Source organism: Lissotriton vulgaris, chromosome 11 (assembly GCF_964263255.1).
Source record: "Lissotriton vulgaris chromosome 11, aLisVul1.2, whole genome shotgun sequence".
Lineage (NCBI taxonomy): Eukaryota > Metazoa > Chordata > Amphibia > Caudata > Salamandridae > Lissotriton > Lissotriton vulgaris.
The window spans coordinates 24,838,566-24,860,999 of record NC_141699.1 but is presented as its reverse complement, the minus strand read 5'-3'; the positions used below and the strand labels follow the sequence as shown (position 1 = coordinate 24,860,999).

Sequence of the window (22,434 nt, the reverse complement as noted above, 5' to 3'; positions counted from 1 at the left end):
TTGTAGTTTGGACAGCGCTCGTCTCCGCTCGGCGGCCCCGCTCTGATGGTAGGAGAGCGCAGGGCGGCGGGAGACAAGCAGCGAGACGTCCACAGGTGTTGCTCTCAATCCCAGGTGCTCCACAAGCAAAGAATGGCAGCAGGTCGGCAAGTGGCAAAAGGTTTTCCCCACTCGACCGTGGGGTTGCTGCTTTTGAGCGCCTCCTGGCGCTTGCAGGTGACGAGGCAGGACACTGGGGCTGCTGGGGATTGTAGTTTGGACCGCGCTCGTCTCCGCTCGGCGGCCCCGCTCTGATGGTAGGAGAGCGCAGGGCGGCGGGAGACAAGCAGCGAGACGTCCACAGGTGTTGCTCTCAATCCCAGGTGCTCCACAAGCAAAGAATGGCAGCAGGTCGGCAAGTGGCAAAAGGTTTCCCCCACTCGACCGTGGGGTTGCTGCTTTTGAGCGCCTCCTGGCGCTTGCAGGTGACGAGGCAGGACACTGGGGCTGCTGGGGATTGTAGTTTGGACCGCGCTCGTCTCCGCTCGGCGGCCCCGCTCTGATGGTAGGAGAGCGCAGGGCGGCGGGAGACAAGCAGCGAGACGTCCACAGGTGTTGCTCTCAATCCCAGGTGCTCCACAAGCAAAGAATGGCAGCAGGTCGGCAAGTGGCAAAAGGTTTCCCCCACTCGACCGTGGGGTTGCTGCTTTTGAGCGCCTCCTGGCGCTTGCAGGTGACGAGGCAGGACACTGGGGCTGCTGGGGATTGTAGTTTGGACCGCGCTCGTCTCCGCTCGGCGGCCCCGCTCTGATGGTAGGAGAGCGCAGGGCGGCGGGAGACAAGCAGCGAGACGTCCACAGGTGTTGCTCTCAATCCCAGGTGCTCCACAAGCAAAGAATGGCAGCAGGTCGGCAAGTGGCAAAAGGTTTCCCCCACTCGACCGTGGGGTTGCTGCTTTTGAGCGCCTCCTGGCGCTTGCAGGTGACGAGGCAGGACACTGGGGCTGCTGGGGATTGTAGTTTGGACCGCGCTCGTCTCCGCTCGGCGGCCCCGCTCTGATGGTAGGAGAGCGCAGGGCGGCGGGAGACAAGCAGCGAGACGTCCACAGGTGTTGCTCTCAATCCCAGGTGCTCCACAAGCAAAGAATGGCAGCAGGTCGGCAAGTGGCAAAAGGTTTCCCCCACTCGACCGTGGGGTTGCTGCTTTTGAGCGCCTCCTGGCGCTTGCAGGTGACGAGGCAGGACACTGGGGCTGCTGGGGATTGTAGTTTGGACAGCGCTCGTCTCCGCTCGGCGGCCCCGCTCTGATGGTAGGAGAGCGCAGGGCGGCGGGAGACAAGCAGCGAGACGTCCACAGGTGTTGCTCTCAATCCCAGGTGCTCCACAAGCAAAGAATGGCAGCAGGTCGGCAAGTGGCAAAAGGTTTCCCCTGTACTGTGTGATAATGATAGTGAGTGTCTGTAGTGTGAGAGATGTGCTGTTACAGTGCAATAATGATAGTGAGTGCCTGTAGTGTGAGAGATGTGCCTGTACTGTGTGATAATGAAAGTGAGGGCCTGTAGTGTGAGAGATGTGCCTGTACTGTGTGATAATCATAGTGAGTGCCTCCAGTGTGAGAGATGTGCCTGTACTGTGTGATAATGACAGGGAGTGCCTGTAGTGTGCAGATGTGCCTGTAATGTGCCATAATGAAAGTGAGTGCCTATAGTGTGAGAGATGTGCCTGTGCTGTGTGATAATGAAAGTGAGGGCCTGTAGTGTGAGAGATGTGCCTGTACTGTGTGATAATGAAAGTGAGTGCCTGTAGTGTGAGAGATGTGCCTGTACTGTGTGATAATGAAAGTGAGGGCCTGTAGTGTGAGAGATGTGCCTGTACTGTGTGATAATGAAAGTGAGGGCCTGTAGTGTGAGAGATGTGCCTGTACTGTGTGATAATGAAAGTGAGGGCCTGTAGTGTGAGAGATGTGCCTGTACTGTGTGATAATGAAAGTGAGGGCCTGTGGTGTGAGAGATGTGCCTGTACTGTGTGATAATGAAAGTGAGGGCCTGTAGTGTAAGAGATGTGCCTGTACTGTGTGATAATGAAAGTGAGGGCCTGTAGTGTGAGAGATGTGCCTGTACTGTGTGATAATGAAAGTGAGGGCCTGTAGTGTGAGAGATGTGCCTGTACTGTGTGATAATCATAGTGAGTGCCTCCAGTGTGAGAGATGTGCTGTTACTGTGTGATAATGACAGGGAGTGCCTGTCGTGTGCAGATGTGCCTATAATGTGCCATAATGAAAGTGAGTGCCTGTAGTGTGAGAGATGTGCCTGTACTGTGTGATAAGGAAAGTGAGGGCCTGTGGTGTGAGAGATGTGCCTGTACTGTGTGATAATGAAAGTGAGGGCCTGTAGTGTAAGAGATGTGCCTGTACTGTGTGATAATGAAAGTGAGGGCCTGTAGTGTGAGAGATGTGCCTGTACTGTGTGATAATGATAGTGAGTGTCTCTAGTGTGAGAGATGTGCCTGTACTGTGTGATAATGATAGTGAGTGTCTCTAGTGTGAGAGATGTACTGTTACTGTGTGATAATGATAGTGAGTGCCTGTAGTGTGCAAGATGTACCTTTACTGTGTTATGATAGTGAGTGCCTGTAGTGTGCAAGATCTGCCTGTACTGTGAGATAATGTCAGTGAGTGCATGTAGTTTGCAAGATGAACCTTTACTGTGTGATAATGGTGAGTGCCTGTGGTGTGCAAGATGTGTCTGTACTGTGTGATAATAATAGTGAGTGCCTCTAGTGTGAGAGATGTACCATTACTGTGTTATGATAGTGAGTGCCCGCAGTGGCAGATGGTGATAGTGAGTTTGTGCCTGTGACTGGTGAGGATCAGGGCAGGGTACTGTATAATGATGGTGTGTGCCTGTAGAATGAGATATGCCTTTACTATTTGCTGATGGTGCATGTGTGCGTGCTTGTACTGCGGCAGGGGTCCCTAGCTATTTGGCAGAGTTTTGACCCCATATCTGAAGATGCCCTTCTCAAGTGCATACGCGAAACAAAGCCCTCACAACCATTCTCTTGACCCTATCCACAGTGCCATTGCCTTTGACTTCTATACCCATTCTCTCTCCTATTGGGCCACTCTGATCAACCTCTCCCTCTGGCAAGGCTCCCTTCCTGTCTCCTTCAAAACTGGGCAGGTCACTCCTCTGCTCAAAAAACCCACTGCTGATGCCAATGACCTCAACAACTTCCGCCCGATCACTAACCTTCCCTTTCTTGCGAAGATCACAGAAAGATGTGTAGCTAAACAACTCTCTCGTCATATCAAGGACAATGATCTTCTTGACAATTGTCAGTCCGGCTTCATCCAAAACTGCAGCACTGAAACAGCCCTACTGCAAGTGGTCGATGATACGCTGAGGATCCTCGATTCAGGGGGGTCCTGTCTTCTAATCCTCCTTGACCTTTCTGCAGCCTTTGACACTGTCAATCACAACACCCTCCTCAATATTCTTCAACAGAGAATGGGCATGGAGGGCACTGTGCTTAAATGGTTTGCTTCCTTCCTCTCTGACAGATCTCAAATGATCAAAATAGCGAACAGTCTTTCATCTCCTGTGGCGGTAGGTCAAGGTGTTCCCCAAGGCTCTATACTCGCACCCACATTGTTCAATCTCTATTTAGAACCACTGGGAATCTCCTAAGTAAATCCGGGATTCACTATCATCTCTATGCAGACGACACTCAACTCTACCTCAAGATTGCCTCCACTCACGATCTCTCCATCCTAAGCTCTACTCTCGACTCCATTCATAACTGGATGTCAACTCATCAACTGATTCTGAATCCCTCCAAAACTGAATTCCTCCTCTTCTCCTCCTCACTCTCTCCTCCCCCGGTTCAATCATGGATGGATCAGATGCATCTACTAAACAATAAACCCATCATCGTCGACAGCGCAAAATCCCTGGGTGTCATACTAGACAAAAAACTCAATCTAATTCCCCACATCAATTCCATTGCAAAATCTGCTCGTTTCCAACTGCGCCTTCTTTGGGGAATCCGTTGCTTCTTCCTGGAGCAGGACCTTATAACCCTGGTGAAATCGCTGGTCCTCTCCAGACTTGACTACTGCAATTCTCTTCTTACGGGCCTCCCCAAATCCCACTTGTCCCCACTGAAGTCTGTTTTCCATTCAGCAGCTCGTTTCATCTATGGGGCCAAAAGAAGCGATCACATCACACCGATGTTATCCACCCACCGCTGGCTTCCCTTCGAGGCTAGAGCTATCTACAAGACCGCTTGTATCACCCACAAAGCCTTGCACTCTTCCTCTCCTCGCTATCTGGCGAATAAACTGAAACTCTCTGGAGGCTCTAGAGGATGTATGTCACTACCACGCGTACCATTACCACGTGTACCATTACAACGCGGTTGTAACAACGCAAGTCGTTACAACGACTTGCGTTGGGGGGGCGCAAATTTAAAAAATATAATTTACTATTCCAACACCAGTCCCCGTGGATAGTAGGGAAGGTGTTGGGATAGTAAATTAAATTATTTATTATCCTTGAGCGCCACCCAGCGCAATTCGTTGAAACAACTTTCGTTGTTATAACCGCGTGGTAATGGTACTTCGTTGTAACGCTCGCGTTGTCAACGTTGTATACCGGCTCTAGACCTTCACGCAAAGCGGAGAATCTATTGCTTGAACCTCCCACTTTCAAGAAGCAAAGAACGATGGCCCAATCCTTTTCAGGGAACGCAGTGAGAATCTGGAACTCCTTTCTGCGTCAGCTCCCGACCACCGCCTCCTCCCGGGCCTTCAAAAGGGACCTCAAAGTTATCCTCCTCCAGAGACACCTCCAAAAATAACTCACGTCCTCTTTGTTATTTGAAGGAAGACCTCCCACTACTGAAAAGTCTACCTTCCATGATCATGGAAGTGCCTTCCTAGTGTGTTCTTGTGGTTGGAGCGTTCGCCTTTTTTACAGTACTATCCATGTACTTGTATTGGGTACCCATTTGTAACATGCACACACCACTTCGACCGTGTGTTACTGCTACCTCTCACATGTTTTTACCTTTGATACTTGCACAAGTGCCACCTTTGCCTACGTAACGTTTGTTCTTGTGCCTGAGTGTCTAGCACATTTTGCAGTATTATACCTCAAATTATACTTTGTTTATCTTGTAACCTGCACACTTGTCACTTTTTCTTTTTTCCTTTTGTGCACTTTTTACTACCTCATGTATTTTTGGTTGCTCACAATTTTTTACTACCTCATGATTTTTGTTTGCTCACAAGTGTCACTTTTACCTTATGGAACTTAACGTCTGATTTTGTAATCTGTTCTCGTGTAATGTTCTCATCTTGTATCATCTCTTACAATTTTTACTACCTCATGTATTGTTGTTTGCTCACAATTGTCACTTTTAACTTATGTAACTTAACATCTGCTTTTGTAATCTGTTCTCGTGTAATACTCTCATCATGTAATATTTTTGTTCCTATTGTGAAGCGCTCTGACGCCTTCGGGTAAAGTCCGCGCTATATAAAAATGCATAAATAAATAAATAAATAAATAAATAAATAAAAAACAATCGCTGATAGTGAGTTTGTGCCTGTGACTGCTGAGATCAGGGCAGGGCGCGCCTGTACTGAATAATGATGGTGAGTGCCTGTTGTGCGAGAGGTGTGTCTGTACTATTTGTTGATGGTGCATGTGAGTGTGCCTGCACCGCGGCAGGGTTTGACAGTCGCTGATAGTGAGGTTGTGCCTGTGACTGCTGAGATCAGGGCAGGGCGCGCCTGTACTGTATAATGATGGTGAGTGCCTGTACTGTTTGCTGATGGTGCATGTGAGTGTGCCTGCACTGCAGCAGGGGTTGGCACTGTCTCCTATAGTGAGTTTGTGCCTGGTGAGCTCAGGGCAGGGCGCGCCTGTACTGCCCGGACCGCGCCTGTAATGCGCAGCCTATGCTGCGTCACGTGACCTAGGCTCTGTGACGACAGCCTCTGGTGTGACGTCCGTGTGCCTGAGCGCAGCAAAGGCTTCGCACTCGCTGGTCTCCCCGGAGCCGAGCCGCGCATGCGCAGTGGTCGCCTTGTTTTCCCGCGTTTCCCCTCTATTCTCCCTTTCAAACGCATCTCCCATTCCGCGCCGGTTGGTGCAGTGACGCAGGAGGTCACGTGGGCGCCTGCGCAGTTGGGGTATTTGAATCGCGCTTCCGCCATTTTGCAGCAGCACAGACTCTTCTGGAAGGTGAGTGCTGGGAATCCGCCGCGCATCGCTGCCATCCGAGCCCGCGCAGCCCCCCGGCGCCCACCCCGACCCCCGCAGGCTCTGCGTTACCCACGGGCCCTGCACACTCGGCCGACCGGGCCCCCGAGGCCTTCGCAGAGGCCCGCAGACTTGGCGCGCTTTTTACCCGCCCTCCCTGAAGTAACTGCTCTAGTCAAAGCGGGCCCGGCCGCTCCCTGAGGTAGGGGCCCCGGGCGGGTCGCAGGGACCCCGGGCGGGTCACAGGGGCCTCGGGCGGGTCGCAGGGGCCTCGGGCGGGTCGCAGAGTGCCCGGCCGGGTCCTGTGGGTGAAGGAGGGTGCCCTTCCGGAGGGGTGAGGGGGCTCCCGCACTTGTGAGATAGTTAACCCTGGTTAAGAGGCGCGCGCCAGCAGCTTCCCGTTTCCTGAGGGCGGGTGGTGGTGTAGTTTCCGAGGCGCTGATGGAGGCCCCACGGGCCGGCGGGAGCGGTCTGCGGGCCTCGCTGGAAGGGGCGGGCGGCTGGCGGGAGGGCGCGGCCCCGGGTTGAGGCCCATGCTGCCCCGTCACTGCTCCCCGGAGGCCCGGCCGGTGGCGGGAAGCGGGCGGGTCTGTCCTTCCTCACGTGTCCGCGGACTAACGCCCTCTCTTCTCCCCACAGATCCCCCCCTCCGCACACCATGGCTTCCCAGGGAGATCCGCAGGTTCAGTTCAAGGTAAGAGTCCCCCCCCCTGGCTTACTTTACTACTCTCTTCTCCCCCCCCCCCCCCCCCCCCCCCCCCCCCCGGGACGGCCGCACTCTCACTCCCGGCTCTTGTTTTACAGCTCGTCTTAGTCGGGGATGGAGGCACCGGCAAGACCACCTTCGTCAAGCGCCACTTGACCGGCGAGTTCGAGAAGAAGTATGTGGGTAGGTGTCCGCGGCGCCGTGTGCTTGTTGTGGACCCTGATGGTGCATGCTCCTGACCTGTACTGTTGGTGGGCCCTGATGCTGACTGGGACACATCCGGTACCGATGCTCTTAGCTGTGTACTCCTGGTGGGCCCTGATCTGTGCATGCCACCTGCAGCCAGGGACCCCTCCAGCACTGATCTCTGATGCTCTTAGCTGTGTACTCCTGATAAGCCCTATGCATGCCGCCTTCAGCCAGGGACCCCTCCAGCACTGATCTCTGATGCTCTTAGCTGTGTACTCCTGGTGGGCCCTCATCTGTGCATGCCGCCTGCAGCCAGGGACCCCTCCAGCACTGATCTCTGATGCTCTTAGCTGTGTACTCCTGGTGGGCCCTCATCTGTGCATGCCACCTGCAGCCAGGGACCCCCACGGCACTGATCTCTGATGCGCTCGAAGTGTGTGTACTCCTGGTGGGCCCTGATCTGTGCATGCCGCCTGCAGCCAGGGACCCCTCCAGCACTGATCTCTGATGCTCTTAGCTGTGTACTCCTGATAAGCCCTATGCATGCCGCCTTCAGCCAGGGACCCCTCCAGCACTGATCTCTGATGCTCTTAGCTGTGTACTCCTGGTGGGCCCTCATCTGTGCATGCCGCCTGCAGCCAGGGACCCCTCCAGCACTGATCTCTGATGCTCTTAGCTGTGTACTCCTGGTGGGCCCTCATCTGTGCATGCCACCTGCAGCCAGGGACCCCCACGGCACTGATCTCTGATGCGCTTGAAGTGTGTGTACTCCTGGTGGGCCCTGATCTGTGCATGCCGCCTGCAGCCAGGGACCCCTCCAGCACTGATCTCTGATGCTCTTAGCTGTGTACTCCTGATAAGCCCTATGCATGCCGCCTTCAGCCAGGGACCCCTCCAGCACTGATCTCTGATGCTCTTAGCTGTGTACTCCTGGTGGGCCCTCATCTGTGCATGCCGCCTGCAGCCAGGGACCCCTCCAGCACTGATCTCTGATGCTCTTAGCTGTGTACTCCTGGTGGGCCCTCATCTGTGCATGCCACCTGCAGCCAGGGACCCCCACAGCACTGATCTCTGATGCGCTTGAAGTGTGTGTACTCCTGGTGGGCCCTGATCTGTGCATGCCGCCTGCAGCCAGGGACCCCCACAGCACTGATCTCTGATGCTCTTAGCTGTGTACTCCTGGTGGGCCCTGATCTGTGCATGCCGCCTGCAGCCAGGGACCCACACAGCACTGATCTCTGATGCTCTTAGCTGTGTACTCCTGGTGGGCCCTGATCTGTGCATGCCGCCTGCAGCCAGGGACCCCCACAGCACTGATCTCTGATGCTCTTAGCTGTGTACTCCTGGTGGGCTCTGATCTGTGCATGCCGCCTGCAGCCAGGGACCCCCACAGCACTGATCTCTGATGCTCTTAGCTGTGTACTCCTGGTGGGCCCTGATCTGTGCATGCCGCCTGCTGCCAGGGACCCCCACAGCACTGATCTCTGATGCTCTTGGAAGTGTGTACTCTTGGTGGGCCCTGATGCTGGCTGGGACACATCCGGTACCGATGCTCTTAGCTGTGGTGGGCTCAGCTCTGTGCATTCCACCTGCTGGCTCGGACCCCCACAGCACTGATCTCTAATGCTCTTGTAGTGTGTACTCCTGGTGGGCCCTGATCTATGCATGCCACCTACTGGCACTGATGCTCTCCCTCTCTCCCGCAGCCACGCTCGGAGTCGAGGTCCACCCTCTCGTCTTCCACACGAACCGAGGCCCCATCAAGTTCAACGTCTGGGACACCGCCGGCCAGGAGAAGTTTGGCGGCCTTCGAGATGGCTACTATATCCAAGGTACGTCTCAATGTTAAATGGGTACCCAAAGCGCTGCATGTGACAGGACTGGTGCTCTTGTCGCAGTCGTGGGCTCCTAGCTGGCTTTTTGATGTAGCAATGCTTGCCCCACTTCCTTGTACAGATGTGTGCAGCATGTTTACACCTGCCCTGTCTAACACTACTCTGTCCCTTCCAGCCCAGTGTGCCATTATCATGTTTGACGTCACATCAAGAGTTACATACAAAAATGTTCCTAATTGGCATCGGGACTTGGTGCGAGTGTGCGAAAACATCCCCATCGTGCTCTGTGGCAACAAAGTGGATATCAAAGACAGGAAAGTGAAGGCAAAGTCCATAGTCTTCCACAGGAAGAAGAACCTCCAGGTATGTACCTATCACTGGCCACCCCCTGTGTTTGGCTAGTCTTCCATGCACTCCTTTTAATTTGGGGTACATTAGTAACTGGTGTGAGTAGACGTAGGTTTTAAGGGGCATACACTGTAGAGTAGTTTATATACAGTAGATGAGTGTTCTCAAAATAAAGCCCTCCTCTCAGGACCTATTGTTTGGGGTCAAGGGCAACAAGTGTTTGTGTATTTGTCCTTGGGACTAGTAGGCCCAACCTCTGCAGTACGAACCGTTTTGATGCCACTACACAATACTACATTATGGATCGGGGAAGGGCATTGCATGTAGTTAGAGTAATATTTGTGTCCATGTGTTAGTACCGTTCAAACCTGTGTTTATGGTTCATTAATGCAAAGTCTTTATTAGGGTGAGCGCTTTAAGAAAATGTCGTAAGCTCAGACTGCACTACTTGACAGGAACTAGTGCGTACAGATGTGTACGCACATTTTCAATGTTAACCCTTTCGATGCTGATGACGAGCTCAGCTCGTCATCACCCACGGGTGTCGTGTGCTAATGACGAGCTAACTGAGCTCGTCATGGTGCCACTAAAATGGCATTTTCCAGCACACAGCGGGAAAACGCCTAGCAGCCAAGAGGTTAAGCAATATGAGGCTATGTATAGTCCTCCCTAGTTAGATGCAAATATTTGTAGAAGCTTGAAAGCAAGATTGAGGGTTCTTTACTTTCAAAATAAAATGTTCACAAAGTGCAAAAACATCTCGCTAAACTACTGAAAATGTAGGCACAGTTTCTTTGCAGCAGGGTCTAGTAAAATAAGTTGATGTGTACTAGTATGTCCCCTTTTTCTTAATAGAAAATCAGTGACCACTTCTAAGATTATGATAAACCTAAAAATAAACCAGCATTGCTAGAGCCAGTAGGTCTAAAATTGTTGGTCAGCCTCTTAGTTTTGTCAATGCATGACTTTTTTTTTTGGCATGGTTTTTGTAAAACCTTTATTGGTGTAGGAGCTGCTGGGCCCTCAACATCACAACATACATTGGCAAAATTGTTTTGGTCTCAAGAAGCACATGTTGCACAGTAGGCATGGCACTGAACTTGTGAAAGAACAGAATGCAGTCACTCAGTGAAGCTAGCCAATAGACCAATGGAGAGACAATTGTAAAGCACAAATGGTCATGGTTTACGCTAGACCAACTTGGGTGCCTAGTTTAAATAAAGTGCACCAATGCTCTTGGATTATGTGCAGATATTACTTTTGTTCACTGGACTCCAGAAGTAGGCCAGTAAATAGTACTTAGAAAATGTTTGACCTGCGTTTTGGCATGAGCAAATATACATGCAAAACTGAATGTTTGGGAGAAGTTTTGTCTGCTGTTGAATGGAGTAAATATCCAACCTTTCTCAGTACAGAAAAAGATTAGACTAGTTGGTGAACACCCTTAAAATGTGCAAGCTAGGTTTGCACAGGCTCTAAAGGGCATTCCAATCCTGGTACTCATGTTTGCAGTTACTTCATCCCCAGTATCTAGATTGTGTAATTGCAACACCATGCTGAATGATTCAAACATTCTCCCTCCCTGCTCTAATGTCAAATCCATTATTTTGCCTACTAAATCACCCTCGTTTGCGTCCAGCCGTATGCAAATCAGCCATGACCCTCCTCACCAGGTCCTCCCTCACCTGGAAACCAGCGTCTTGGGACCAGTTCTGGGGTATGTCACCCTTCATGTGCCAACTAGGATAAATCCAGTGGCAGTTAGCAAGGAACCTACTTTGGGCATGCCCGACCCACTTGGGTGACTGCAGCAAATGATGGATGGACTTCTGACTGATTCAAACCTTCCTCTCGTCCAGCAGGTGATATGGGTTAAATCCATTGTGTTTTTTGCCACTACACCACCCCAGTTTGGACCCTGCCATATGCAAATCAGACTTGACACTGTGCCTCATTACATGGCACAGAAGGGACACGTGGATTTTGTTACAGGACAAGTAGATTTATGAAGCAATCTTCCCCTTGGGCAGATATTTTATTAAATTCTACACCTCTGCATCTGCTCTGTCTGAAACCTCAGCACCTCTTTCCATGATAGTATTATGCTGGATGGTGTGCATTATTCATCATTCCGGTTAAGTTCTACTTAAATCTATATATCAGCTGACTTCACTGTGAGTGACCGCATTATGTTCTTTCACAAGGAGCATATCTGCACCATTTTGCTCAGTGCTTGGGACTACTGTGGTAATGTGTGGTTTTGCAGGCCCAAAACTTTTACCAGTGTTATAGGGGTGGGCTCCCAAAAGTTTTGGAAAGCCATGTTAACTCGTCCACAAAACACTGACCAATTGCAGAACTAGTGTTTGGTTCCATGTTTCTCATTATCTTAACCCCTTAGCGATGCAGCGGAATAGCTGCCGCAGCTAAGGGGGAGGGGGGGGGCACGGCTCTCCCATGCTCGTGACGGAACTGCGCCATCACGAGCCTCGGGTAGGCTGTGCTTATGACGGAACCGTTCCGTATGCGCCTAATAGAACCTTCAGCGCAGGCGTGGAATTCGTGCCACGCAGGCGCTACGAGCAGGCTGTGATGGAACCGTTCCATCACCAGCACAGCCCACCCGAGGCTCGTGACGTTTCCGTCACGAGCAGGCAAGGGGTTAAACTGGTTACACTTTTTTTTCCTATTTATGCATATTTTTGAACATACTAGCGTTCATTGACACTTTTTACCAAGTGATGCTTTAAAATGTTTCTGAACATTTTATTTTGAAAGCAAAGAAATCGTCAATCTTGCTTTGAAGGTTCTGCAAATATGTAAAAAATCTGCATTAGAAGTAGCCTCTTAAACACTTCAAACTGGTGTACCCATGTTTATACTGTCAGTGTAGTAAGCTTGCTCTACACTGCCTTGGAGCACTGACCCAAATTTCATTACATTAGGGAACCATGAATACTAGATGGGCCGGATTTAATGTGGACACTATCTACTCCAGACCATGCCAATCACTGATTCAAAACATGTCATTTTGAAAATGGAAGCCAAGGGGTCTGCTGCTGCGTGTTAGGCCTACATGTTCCAATGACAAAGTAAACACAACTGGTTGTCCTTGACTCCAAACAATGTCCTGGGAGTCTGACGATCAAAATTCCACACCCCCGACATTGCGATCAGGACAGGTGCCTGAAGGAGTGATTCTCGGTCCATATTAAACTCCATATATTGATTAAGCTTGTGGTATCCGTCATTTACAGGCAGCAAATGTGCCATGGAAATGGCCATAAACTTACCCGTTATGCCATTTTACCCACGAAACTATAGTGTTGTAATCTGTAAAATTAAGTTTCAGCCATCGTATTACAATAATACAAAGAAGAGCTGTCAACTACTGAAACATTTATGTTCAGTTAGCTATTTGAATGTTACGTTTTCGGAAGGGAACACTCGACACCCTGTAGCCTTTCATGTAAACAGACTTGTGACCCTTGTCTCTAGACACAGCAAATGTGACTGGAAATCCAAGTTTAAAGCTTTGATGCCCCTTCACTAAACAGCACTCCTATTTGTCTGGTGAGTAGGTCCTAAATATAGCTCTCCACATGGGAATTGCCTAATAATTCGGCAAGATTACATAAGATTTATGCAATAAGAGCAATCCTAGGTATAGTGCTGATTACTGCAAAAATGCCCCCTCGCGTTAAACTGACACAAAGGTGTATATTGTTTGTGGCGCTTATGCAGCAGGGCAAGAACCGGAAATGTGGGCAGCCACTTGCTAAAAGTGCTCTTGCTGTAGAATTCTCCCCCAAATTCAATTCATGTGTAATAGGAATGCTGCCAGGTGTACTTGGTGCTATGCATGGGAACATGTACTGGTCATATATTACAAATACGCTAACCTGTGAGCTCATGTTGTTTTTGTGTAAACATATGCTACTGGGGGGTATTGATTGTATTAACTTGGCTGAGCAGGTCATGTGACCACGCTTATAAAACTACATTAAGACTCCAAGGCTGTTTTGTTTTTGATCTTTTTTGCTTCAGTAAGCTTGCTAGGAGCATCCATGACAGTATGGTCGAACAGGCCTCAGGTCTAGCTCGGGGAGTGACCTTCTCTGCGTGCTTCGTGGACTATGGTGCAGAGTATTATACAATCTGTGTCCAAAGGAGACTGGATTTTTAAAACTGCTGTTCATGTACCAATGGTGGTTTTGAAGTGATGAATTATGGCGGTATTGGTTTCCGACGATGGTCTTGTATATTATATTCACTCTCATTCGGCATTTAGAGCATACCAAGGCACTTCCTGTTTTTCCACAAATGTAGATGGTGTCTAGAATTGGGTGAAAGAAGCGGTAGTTCCAAGCTTTGAACCCATAAACTAACCAGTTAGATATATAATTTCCCTTATCTTTTACCACACTGAAAGGTTGGTCTTTTAATTCAGATTGGGGCCGAGGATCCCAAAGGGTGCATTGGCTGGAGGGAAAGGTCATACAGGTTTTCTTTATTGACCACGCCGTTACTTTGCCTAAAACTGCCTGAAATGTTTACACTGATTTGTATGCAGACCAAACTAGTGATTTCTGCAATAGTACAAAGTAAGCAATCATTTTTTTATTTGAAAGTTTTATATAGCGCGAACCAGATGTTTGCAGATATCAGAGCGCTTTACTGTGCATACAAAACAGGCCATTAGATATGACGAAATTGTAGGTAATAAGTGGGTTGGGGAAGGCATAGGAGTGAGCATAGTAAAACAGTGACATCAATAATACAAGGGGTAAATGGCCCTATGTCCTTAGTGTCAAGAATTCCCCATCCCTATTGGTTGCCACTGATACCCAATGATCTGTAGCTGGAATGCTGGGCATACTTTAGTGTGCAGTGGGGTGGCAATTGCAATACAAAAAGGAGGCCGTGGGGGGAGTTATTCAGGGCAGTTAAAGCTATGAGGGGAGCGGTTATGCATTAAGTGACTCAGACCCATCCCAGTGTTCAGGACACTTGTTTGCGCTGTTAGTGGTTCTGGGTGGTGGTCAGTACACCTGATGTGGTGGTTTGTGCTCCACTAGCCAGCACCTTGCTGACTAGTACTACACCGCTAGCAGGTGTGACTGCTGCTCTTACCTCTGCTACTGGTCATTAAGCAATGACAGTTGAACACTTGCCATGCCTTGGATGCTTTAGTAAAATGTCTACACCTAAGAACATCTGGTCTTGCAGAACAAGTGATGGCAATATGCAAGTGTGCTGTTGGCCTCTTCAATCTAGCAGGATTTATAGAGCGCTGCTAGGGTATCTAGGCGCAGAGCCATACAGCTTGGGTGCAATAAGTTGAACAGCCAGGTCTGGAGTCCCTTCCTAAATTCCTGAAGATGGTGATTTTGTATTGTGAGCATCATTAGGGGGCTTTGGCGCGACATTGTAATACTATTGAAGTGTCTTGGATAACTAGCTTTTTCTTCCCTTTGGCAGCATACAGGGGAGGAGGGCAGTCTCGTTAACCTACATGGATTCTTGGCTCTAACTTGGCAGTACAACTGTCGCCTGGCCTTTTAACCTATACCCTTGGTGTTTTAAATTCTTTGCTTTCCCGCAAAATACGTACTCATTCCTATGCTATTAACGAAGTAGCTCCTATGTGTGTGGGCATGGTTGTGACAGAATTTCTTTAACTCGGAACGTTTGTTAGAGTTCAAAGGTGGCTCTTGAAGTGGGTAAAGAATGTATATATATATATATATATATATATATATATATATATATATATATATTTTTTTTTTTTTTTGCAGAGTGCACAACTATGTTGGCCTCTTTAATTTTAACTACTGCTCTTTGAAGGGTTGTTGGAAAGAATGGGCAATAGTGGAGACATCCTGTCACTTTGTTCTCTGTAGACTGAAGTAACCATACACTAAGTTAAATTATGCGTCGGAGCATGATTCTTAGAAATGTGATTGCATGTCCGAGCAACTTGTCCGCGCAACTGCCTGTTTTTCACTAACAACTTTTTTTTTTTTTTTAGTACTACGACATTTCCGCAAAAAGTAATTACAACTTTGAGAAGCCCTTCCTTTGGCTTGCAAGAAAATTAATCGGCGATCCCAATTTGGAGTTTGTAGCAATGCCTGCTCTTGCACCACCTGAAGTTGTAATGGACCCAGCATTGGCAGCACAATACGAGCAAGATTTACAGGTACGTGGATGTTTTTAGCTATAGGTGGGCCTGGGTAGAGTTCCGCAAGCAGCAGAGTGCATTACGCCATGCTGGTCAATCTGACTTTAGCACAAGGTGTTTTGGTTTGGCCATTTTCGGTGCTTGTAACTGGTTGACAATTATGGGTACACCTTAGTGACTGCCAGGTTGTGGATGACTGGTCATTGATTGTGTAGCTTATACTGGAGACGAGTGGTGCGTTTCGAAGGGTGGCATCATTGTAGGCCTAACCTCCATGGGAGGTTAAATCATAAGGGTTTGATTGCATGTCACTGTGGTGTTGGGAGCGTTTGACACATTATTGGATCAATGTATGGTACTGCATTTTCAGTGTGGTAATCTAAGTTTATCCTCTTTCAGATTGCCCAGACCACTGCATTGCCAGATGAGGACGATGATCTGTGAGCAAAAGCTGGAGCCCAGCGTCAGAAGTCTAGTTTTATAGGCAACTGTCCTGTGATGTCGATGGTGCAGCGTGTTTGCCACTTTATTATCTAGCTGAGCAGAACATGTGCTTTAATCTTTGGGATGCGGAAGGAGATGAGTGGGCTTCGGAGTGAATGTGGCAGTAAAAATTAATTCCTTCATATTTTGGACCTGCGTATTTAGCTGTTTTGGACTGCAATTACTTTATCCTCACGTTTCGAATCTAATTTAAAGACTGCTACAGTCGCATCACATTCAGTGGTGAACCCTGTTACTGTCGTTCCCGTTCCTTTTCGTTTAGACCATAATAAAGTTGTATTACAAATACCCAAGCAAGTCAACTTTTATACATAGTTGTAAAGTATCAATTATTTTTTGGGCATGCTTTGTGTGATCTGTTAGGTGCCCTTCAGATCTGTTTGTTTTCTCGAAGACCGTTTGCAATTGCATATCACTTTAGCTACTGGAGCAACAAGCGCAAGTTCGACTTTTTTAAATATTGGATTTTGTAAGAAGCGTAAATGGGTGGGTTTATGGAACTTTTGCCAATTAAATTTAGTTTTTCACTTGTATGTAGGTGGCATAGACATTCCAGTTTTACGGACAATCTGATACTCTAGCCTTATTGGTTCAACCGACTTGCTCCGTCTCCTGGCTTGATTACAAATGGGACTACTTTTCTTTGAACTACAAATTAAGTAGACACTGCAGTTGGTGCTTAATGTCCCTACATGGGCTTGGCGACAGGTGCTTATGGACACATTAAATTGTTGGCTTCAGTAACCTGATAAACAGTGTAGACTTGAACATGTTGCAAAAGATCTTGCATTCTGAACGGCTTACTAACCTGCGACTGTGCAATGTTGAAATGGACCCAAACTAATATTGGTCCACACAGTATTGGCTAATAAAAAAATGTTAGACGTGATTACATGCATAGTTTTAATTCGGAGCAGTCATCTGATTGGACATGCTGTCAAAAGTGAGAGCCCAACTGTGTGCCTTGTGTAGAGCCAGGAGCCTTACTTATTAGATGTTGTATTAGTTTATGGAGAAGGTTCTTTGACCTCCATTTTACCTTAGGAAGAAAAGTGGTTAGTCTCTTGAGGTTGATATTTTGAGACCTCCCTCATACCATGTGATCACAAAGTTGTGATGAAGTGATTCCTTACACAGAATGGCCCATCCACTGCTGGTGCCCCCTGCCTACTATCGAGTTTGCCTAGTTAACCGATTCCCTAGGTCCCTGAAGATGCTTGTATCCAGTGTGAAAAGGTGTTTGAATAACCACTTTCAGCGCATTGATGTGCAGTTACTTTCAGCCAATGGGTCCTCCAGAGCATGAGGTCCATAATTTTAGGGTATCTTCCTCTGTAATTTTTCATTCTTTCGTAATTAGTCATGGCCCTTATGACCAATGTGGTCATTAAGGCTGTTTCTTGGTGTTGAAGTGGTCTGTTGGTTGTGACTGATTCTGGTGCACTGTTAGTGCCTCTTCACTGCCACATTTTGACTGGTCCATGTAGCATGTTCTAGTAAGGTAGAGTGTAATTCCCTTTCCTACCTAATCTCGAAACTAGAAGGTAAAAACCCATGGCAAGCACATCTTAGTCCACAGGCCTTGTTTTTTTGGTTTTTACTCGGGCCACTACTGATGTCCTATGGCAGTGGCTTCTAAAATGTTTGAACTTCTGCTCCCATTACCTGTCTCTACTTAATTTTTGGGAAGCGGGGTGGTATGTAAGGGCAACCTCGGGAGAACTTGAATTTTTCCTCCCTGAAAATAATTGGGATGAAGGTGATCAGGTTTTGTAAATATACACTGGGTGTTTCGTATTACTAAGGCAGCACCTCTAATAAAACATTCCTAGTTACATTTCTTTGCCCATTCCTTTATCAGCGTGCCCTCAACTTTTTCATCCCACTTACTGTGCTAGATAGCACGCCTATGCTTGTTGGCCTCATTGCCAAAATGTTCTACGCTTGAATGTGCATGCACTTCCTTCTACCCATGTCATGCTTCCAAACACTCCTGACTCAGCAATTTTTAAACCATACAGCTTTATTTTTGCTGTCACCTTGAAATTGCCTACAGATCAATGACACTAAATCCCCCCCCCCCCCCTTCCCCCCTCTTTCTTGCTTCCAAATGTTGGCAGTATGACATATGCTCTTCCCTGTGCTCAAGGAGAGCAGCCCTGTCTGGAAATGTGTGTACTTGGAAGTACCTTTTGGTTCAAGTGTCGGAACTTGATTTTGTTTAATATACAAGACTACTAAGCTCCTAAACTTGCATTGGTGTAAATGCACTATAGAAAAACTAACATTAAGTCTAACAAAATTAATCTGTCATCTCCTGCTTACTTTGGGGGTGTTGGCACGTGGGGATCCAGTGAAATATGGAGGATATTTTCCTTGACATGCCATCAATTAAGCACTACATTTATAGCTTTTGGCATGTCGCCTACAAGTCATGGTCATCATGCGTTTGAGTCTAACAGACCAACATTTAAGGCATTAAAGTTCTTGGTGTGTGGCTCCCCAGGAAGCCACAGCAGTATGGGATATGCTGGTCAAAGTTTACCAGGTGTTCTGAACTATCTGCAGGTGACCCTGACCAAAGCTGATCCTCATTGTTGTGATGAAGTGTGGTCGACTCTGGTTTGTGAGCTAATGACTGATTAAGTCGAGCAATCGGTATGATCTTGCTTGGGCTATCATGGATGAGGTACCAACAGATATCCAGCATCCCTAGTGGTGCATACTGTTTTGGCTGGGAAGTAAGCTGTTCTTTGGAATGCTTTAAGGAAAGCAGGTCCATAGAGCGTTCATTGGGGTGGTCTTACACATCTGGATAGTTTGTCCACAATTTTGCCCCTTGGAACTAGATGGTGGTTTCCAAAAGCCCGACTGCAGCCAACTTAAGCACCCCAACCATTTTTGTCACTGAGGCAATACCCAGGGCAGCTGGGACAATGGGCAACACCGTTCCCCTGCCTTTTTAACTACTGCTAAACCCCTGAAGTGTCTCTTGTGGCACACAGCCATCCTGTTGGGCAGGATCTAGTATTTCCCTAAAGTCCAAAAATGACCATACGGTCCACAAAGTCAGAATGCCCAACATTGCTTAACTTGGAGCCTAGGTATGCAAGGTTTGGCTTTCATACATGGGTGCTTGGACTGAGCTCAGTGCACTGTTTTAGTGGAGAAGTCCATGTCATTGTTGGCCCACACACCCTGACTGAATACAACTGTTTGTGCAGTGTCCTTGTTTTCTGGTTCACTAATGGGGGGGGGGGGGAAGGTGTCTGGTGCAGTGACTCAAACCTAATTTTGTACTTTAGACTAGGACACGTTCACTGTACTGAGAAGACTAACGTTTATTTCGATATGTTTTCCTAGTACATGGGTAATGGATGCACATGAATATAATATGGACCGTTCAGCATTGGATGTTCATCTGCAGCCTAAATCCTTAAAGGGTACACCTATTAGTGTATGGAGTTGGTAACTTTCCTCTAACTTTCCATGGGGCTCAGTGCAGTGTACAAGTTAACTATGGTTAAGCTATAGTTTTCAGAATTCAGATGAGTGTTCCCTTGGTGAGTTAAACAGCTGGACTCAAGTGGCTGCTGCAGCAGTCTGGCAGGACTTCTTGTGATAACCTGATTTGAAGGACTGTAAATTTGGTGGTAAATAATTGTCATTTTTATAAGGTTTACCACTGGCATGCCCCACTTTGGGTTCTTTCCATTAATCTGGCAAATGTAACCAGTATGATAAAAATACGGCCACTTAAACATCCAATCAGACCTCAATCAATCATCGGATTTATATAGCGCACTACTTACCCAGAGGGTCTCAAGGCGCTGGGGGGGGGGGGGGGGGGAGTGTCTGTTACTGCTCGAACAGCCAGGTCTTGAGTTGCTTCCTGAAGGCGAGGTGGTCCTGGGTCAGGCGAAGGTGGGTGGGGAGGGAGTTCTAAGTCTTGGCGGCGAGGTAGGAGAAGGACCGTCCCCCTGTGGTGGTTCTACGGATGCGGGGGACGGCGGCGAGGGCGTGGCTGGTCGACCAAAGCTGGCGTTTGGGAGCGTAGAAGTTGAGGCGGCTGAGGTATCCTGGGCCATGGCTGTGTAGGGCTTTGTGTGCGTGGGTGAGGAGACGGAAGGTGATTCTTTTGTTGACCGGGAGCCAGTGCAGATCTCTCAGGTGTCCGGAGATGTGGCTGCGACGGGGGATGTCCAGGATGAGTCGTGCTGAGGCGTTCTGGATCCGCTGGAGTCTCTTCTGGAGTTTGGCGGTGGTTCCGGCGTAGAGGGTGTTGCCGTAGTCCAGACGGCTGGTGACGAGGGCCTGGGTGACCGTCTTCCTGGTCTCGGTGGGGATCCAGCGGAAGATCTTAAGTAGCATGCGCAGGATGTTGAAGCACGACAAGGAGACTGCGTTGACTTGTCTGGTCATGGAGAGGGAGGAGTCCAGGATGAAGCCCAGGTTTCGTGCATGGTCTGTTGGTTTGGGTGCGCTGCCTAAGGCGGGGGGCCACCAGGAGTCGTCCCAGGCGGAGGGTGAGGATCCCAGGATGAGGACTTCCGTCTTGTCCGAGTTCAGTTTCAGGCGGCTGTTCTTCATCCATTCGGCTACCTCTTTCATCCCTTCGTGAAGGTTGGCTCTGGCGGGGTCGTTGGTAAGGGAGAGGATCAGCTGGGTGTCGTCGGCGTTGGAGATGATGTTGAGGTTGTGCTGGTGTGCGATGTCTGCGAGTGGGCTCATGTAGACCTGCACTGTAGATCTTCGTGGAGAAGTACTCTCCTTGATATTAAAGATGTGAGCTATGCAGGCAGTTTTGGCACGGCCCTAGCCTCAATTTGCAGCCAGTTGAGCAGTTTGTGGTGGGAGTGAGCAAAGCGCTTTCCCCCAGGTAAAGCTGCAACGTGGCTTTCAATTAGACTAGTAAGTTTGGGTTGTCCGTAACTATTGCATTCCCATAGTACCGCTTGGGTAGGCCTAAGGACTGCATCAGTCTATAACTCCAATTGTGATGAAGGGTTTGATATTAAATAGCTACGAAAGGCAGATGGCTTGTACTACTAATCGATCGGGGTAGCATAAAATCTTAACAGAAGGCTTATAATCGTGAATCCATCCACCCCTTAAGGGGGCCCCAGATGTTCTGGCCCAGCTCCCTCATTCTTCTACCCCTCCGAGAATACAAAGAGGATTCAATGTTATGCATCCCCAAAATTCTAGACAACCATATTTAAAAAGAGGGAGCCGTGGAATCCTTCCAATCCGCAGCCAGCAAAATTCATAGAACCGCCACACATATAAATACAAAAGCTTCCTCTTGCAGACCCAGGTTAGAATCTGATCCCAACATCCGAGTTGGGGCTAGGATGATCATAACACCTAGCAGCCCTGCCCAACATTTTTCAATCTCCGCACAGGTCTTATGTGGAGAGGTGTGGCTCACTGGTTAGAGGCGGCAGACCCGAGTGCAGAGAACGGCCCGGGACCAGGGTTCGATTCCCGACGCGGCAGGGTCTTGGACCAGGATCAGCGGACTGATAATGCTCGCATCGGTGCCTACTCCGACCAGGGATCACACTCGGCAACTCTGGGCATTAGCTTGCCTCATCTCCACAACGGCCCCACACAAACGCCGGGGATGCCTGGTTTCACCTTGGAGACCCCCAGGAGGGACTATCTCACAGGGAAAGCCAGGACGGGTTCCCCAGCGGTCTATAGCGCTACGAGGCCTCCGGGTAGCAGTGCGCTTTACAAGACACAACCATTTAACAATTTACTCAACGTACTACAATCAAAGAACATATGCACCAGATTTGCTGATACCTGAGAACCTCTGGCACCAGTCATAGTCTCTTTTCCCCCACTCAATAGCTTGGATGGAGTAAAATATAGATGTTTAATGTTGCCTTTAAGGTTTGTGGAACGAAATAAATTCCCGGACATTGGTAGTGCTTTATCCAGATCCACATCAGATCTCCCAGCTTCATGATCCATGAAGCCATAACCATGTAGTCCTAAGTTGTGGAGATTAATGCTTTATAAATCATACTAATCTTAATACCCCAACCCAAAATATACTCAAACATGTTAGTTTTGCCTCCTGGGGTTATCCAGGGCTTAATACTTGATAGGGTTTGAAAGATTTGTGCAAACTTGAAGCCCTGGCTCGGAATTCCAAACTTCTGTTACACCTCCTTCAAAGCTCATTACATTGATCTCCTCCCAAAGATCCCATATTCTTCTAATTCCTTGACTCTGAATCCACAACATATCACTACTACATATCACTACTAAGGTAAGGAAAAAGACTACTTCCAGAGTGGCGTATTATAATTGTATTTCAGGAGTATCAATGATTTCTGAATTATTTTCCAGACTCTCCAAACGCTATCCAATATTTTATGCCTTTTTTGTTTTAGAAACGTCTGTCAGT

General features: G+C 48.5%; 1 protein-coding gene across 1 annotated transcript; it reads left to right on the top strand.

Annotated features, from left to right (window-relative positions):
- The first annotated feature begins 5,998 nt into the window (after window positions 1-5,998).
- On the top strand, window positions 5,999-16,323 carry RAN (RAN, member RAS oncogene family). Its single transcript, XM_086942664.1, has 7 exons — window positions 5,999-6,229; window positions 6,887-6,941; window positions 7,052-7,136; window positions 8,849-8,974; window positions 9,153-9,340; window positions 15,357-15,527; window positions 15,909-16,323. Exons 2-7 carry the CDS (start codon window positions 6,906-6,908, stop codon window positions 15,951-15,953), a joined length of 651 nt encoding a protein of 216 aa, XP_086798790.1. The 5' UTR covers window positions 5,999-6,229; window positions 6,887-6,905; the 3' UTR covers window positions 15,954-16,323.
- The last annotated feature ends 6,111 nt before the right edge of the window (window positions 16,324-22,434 follow it).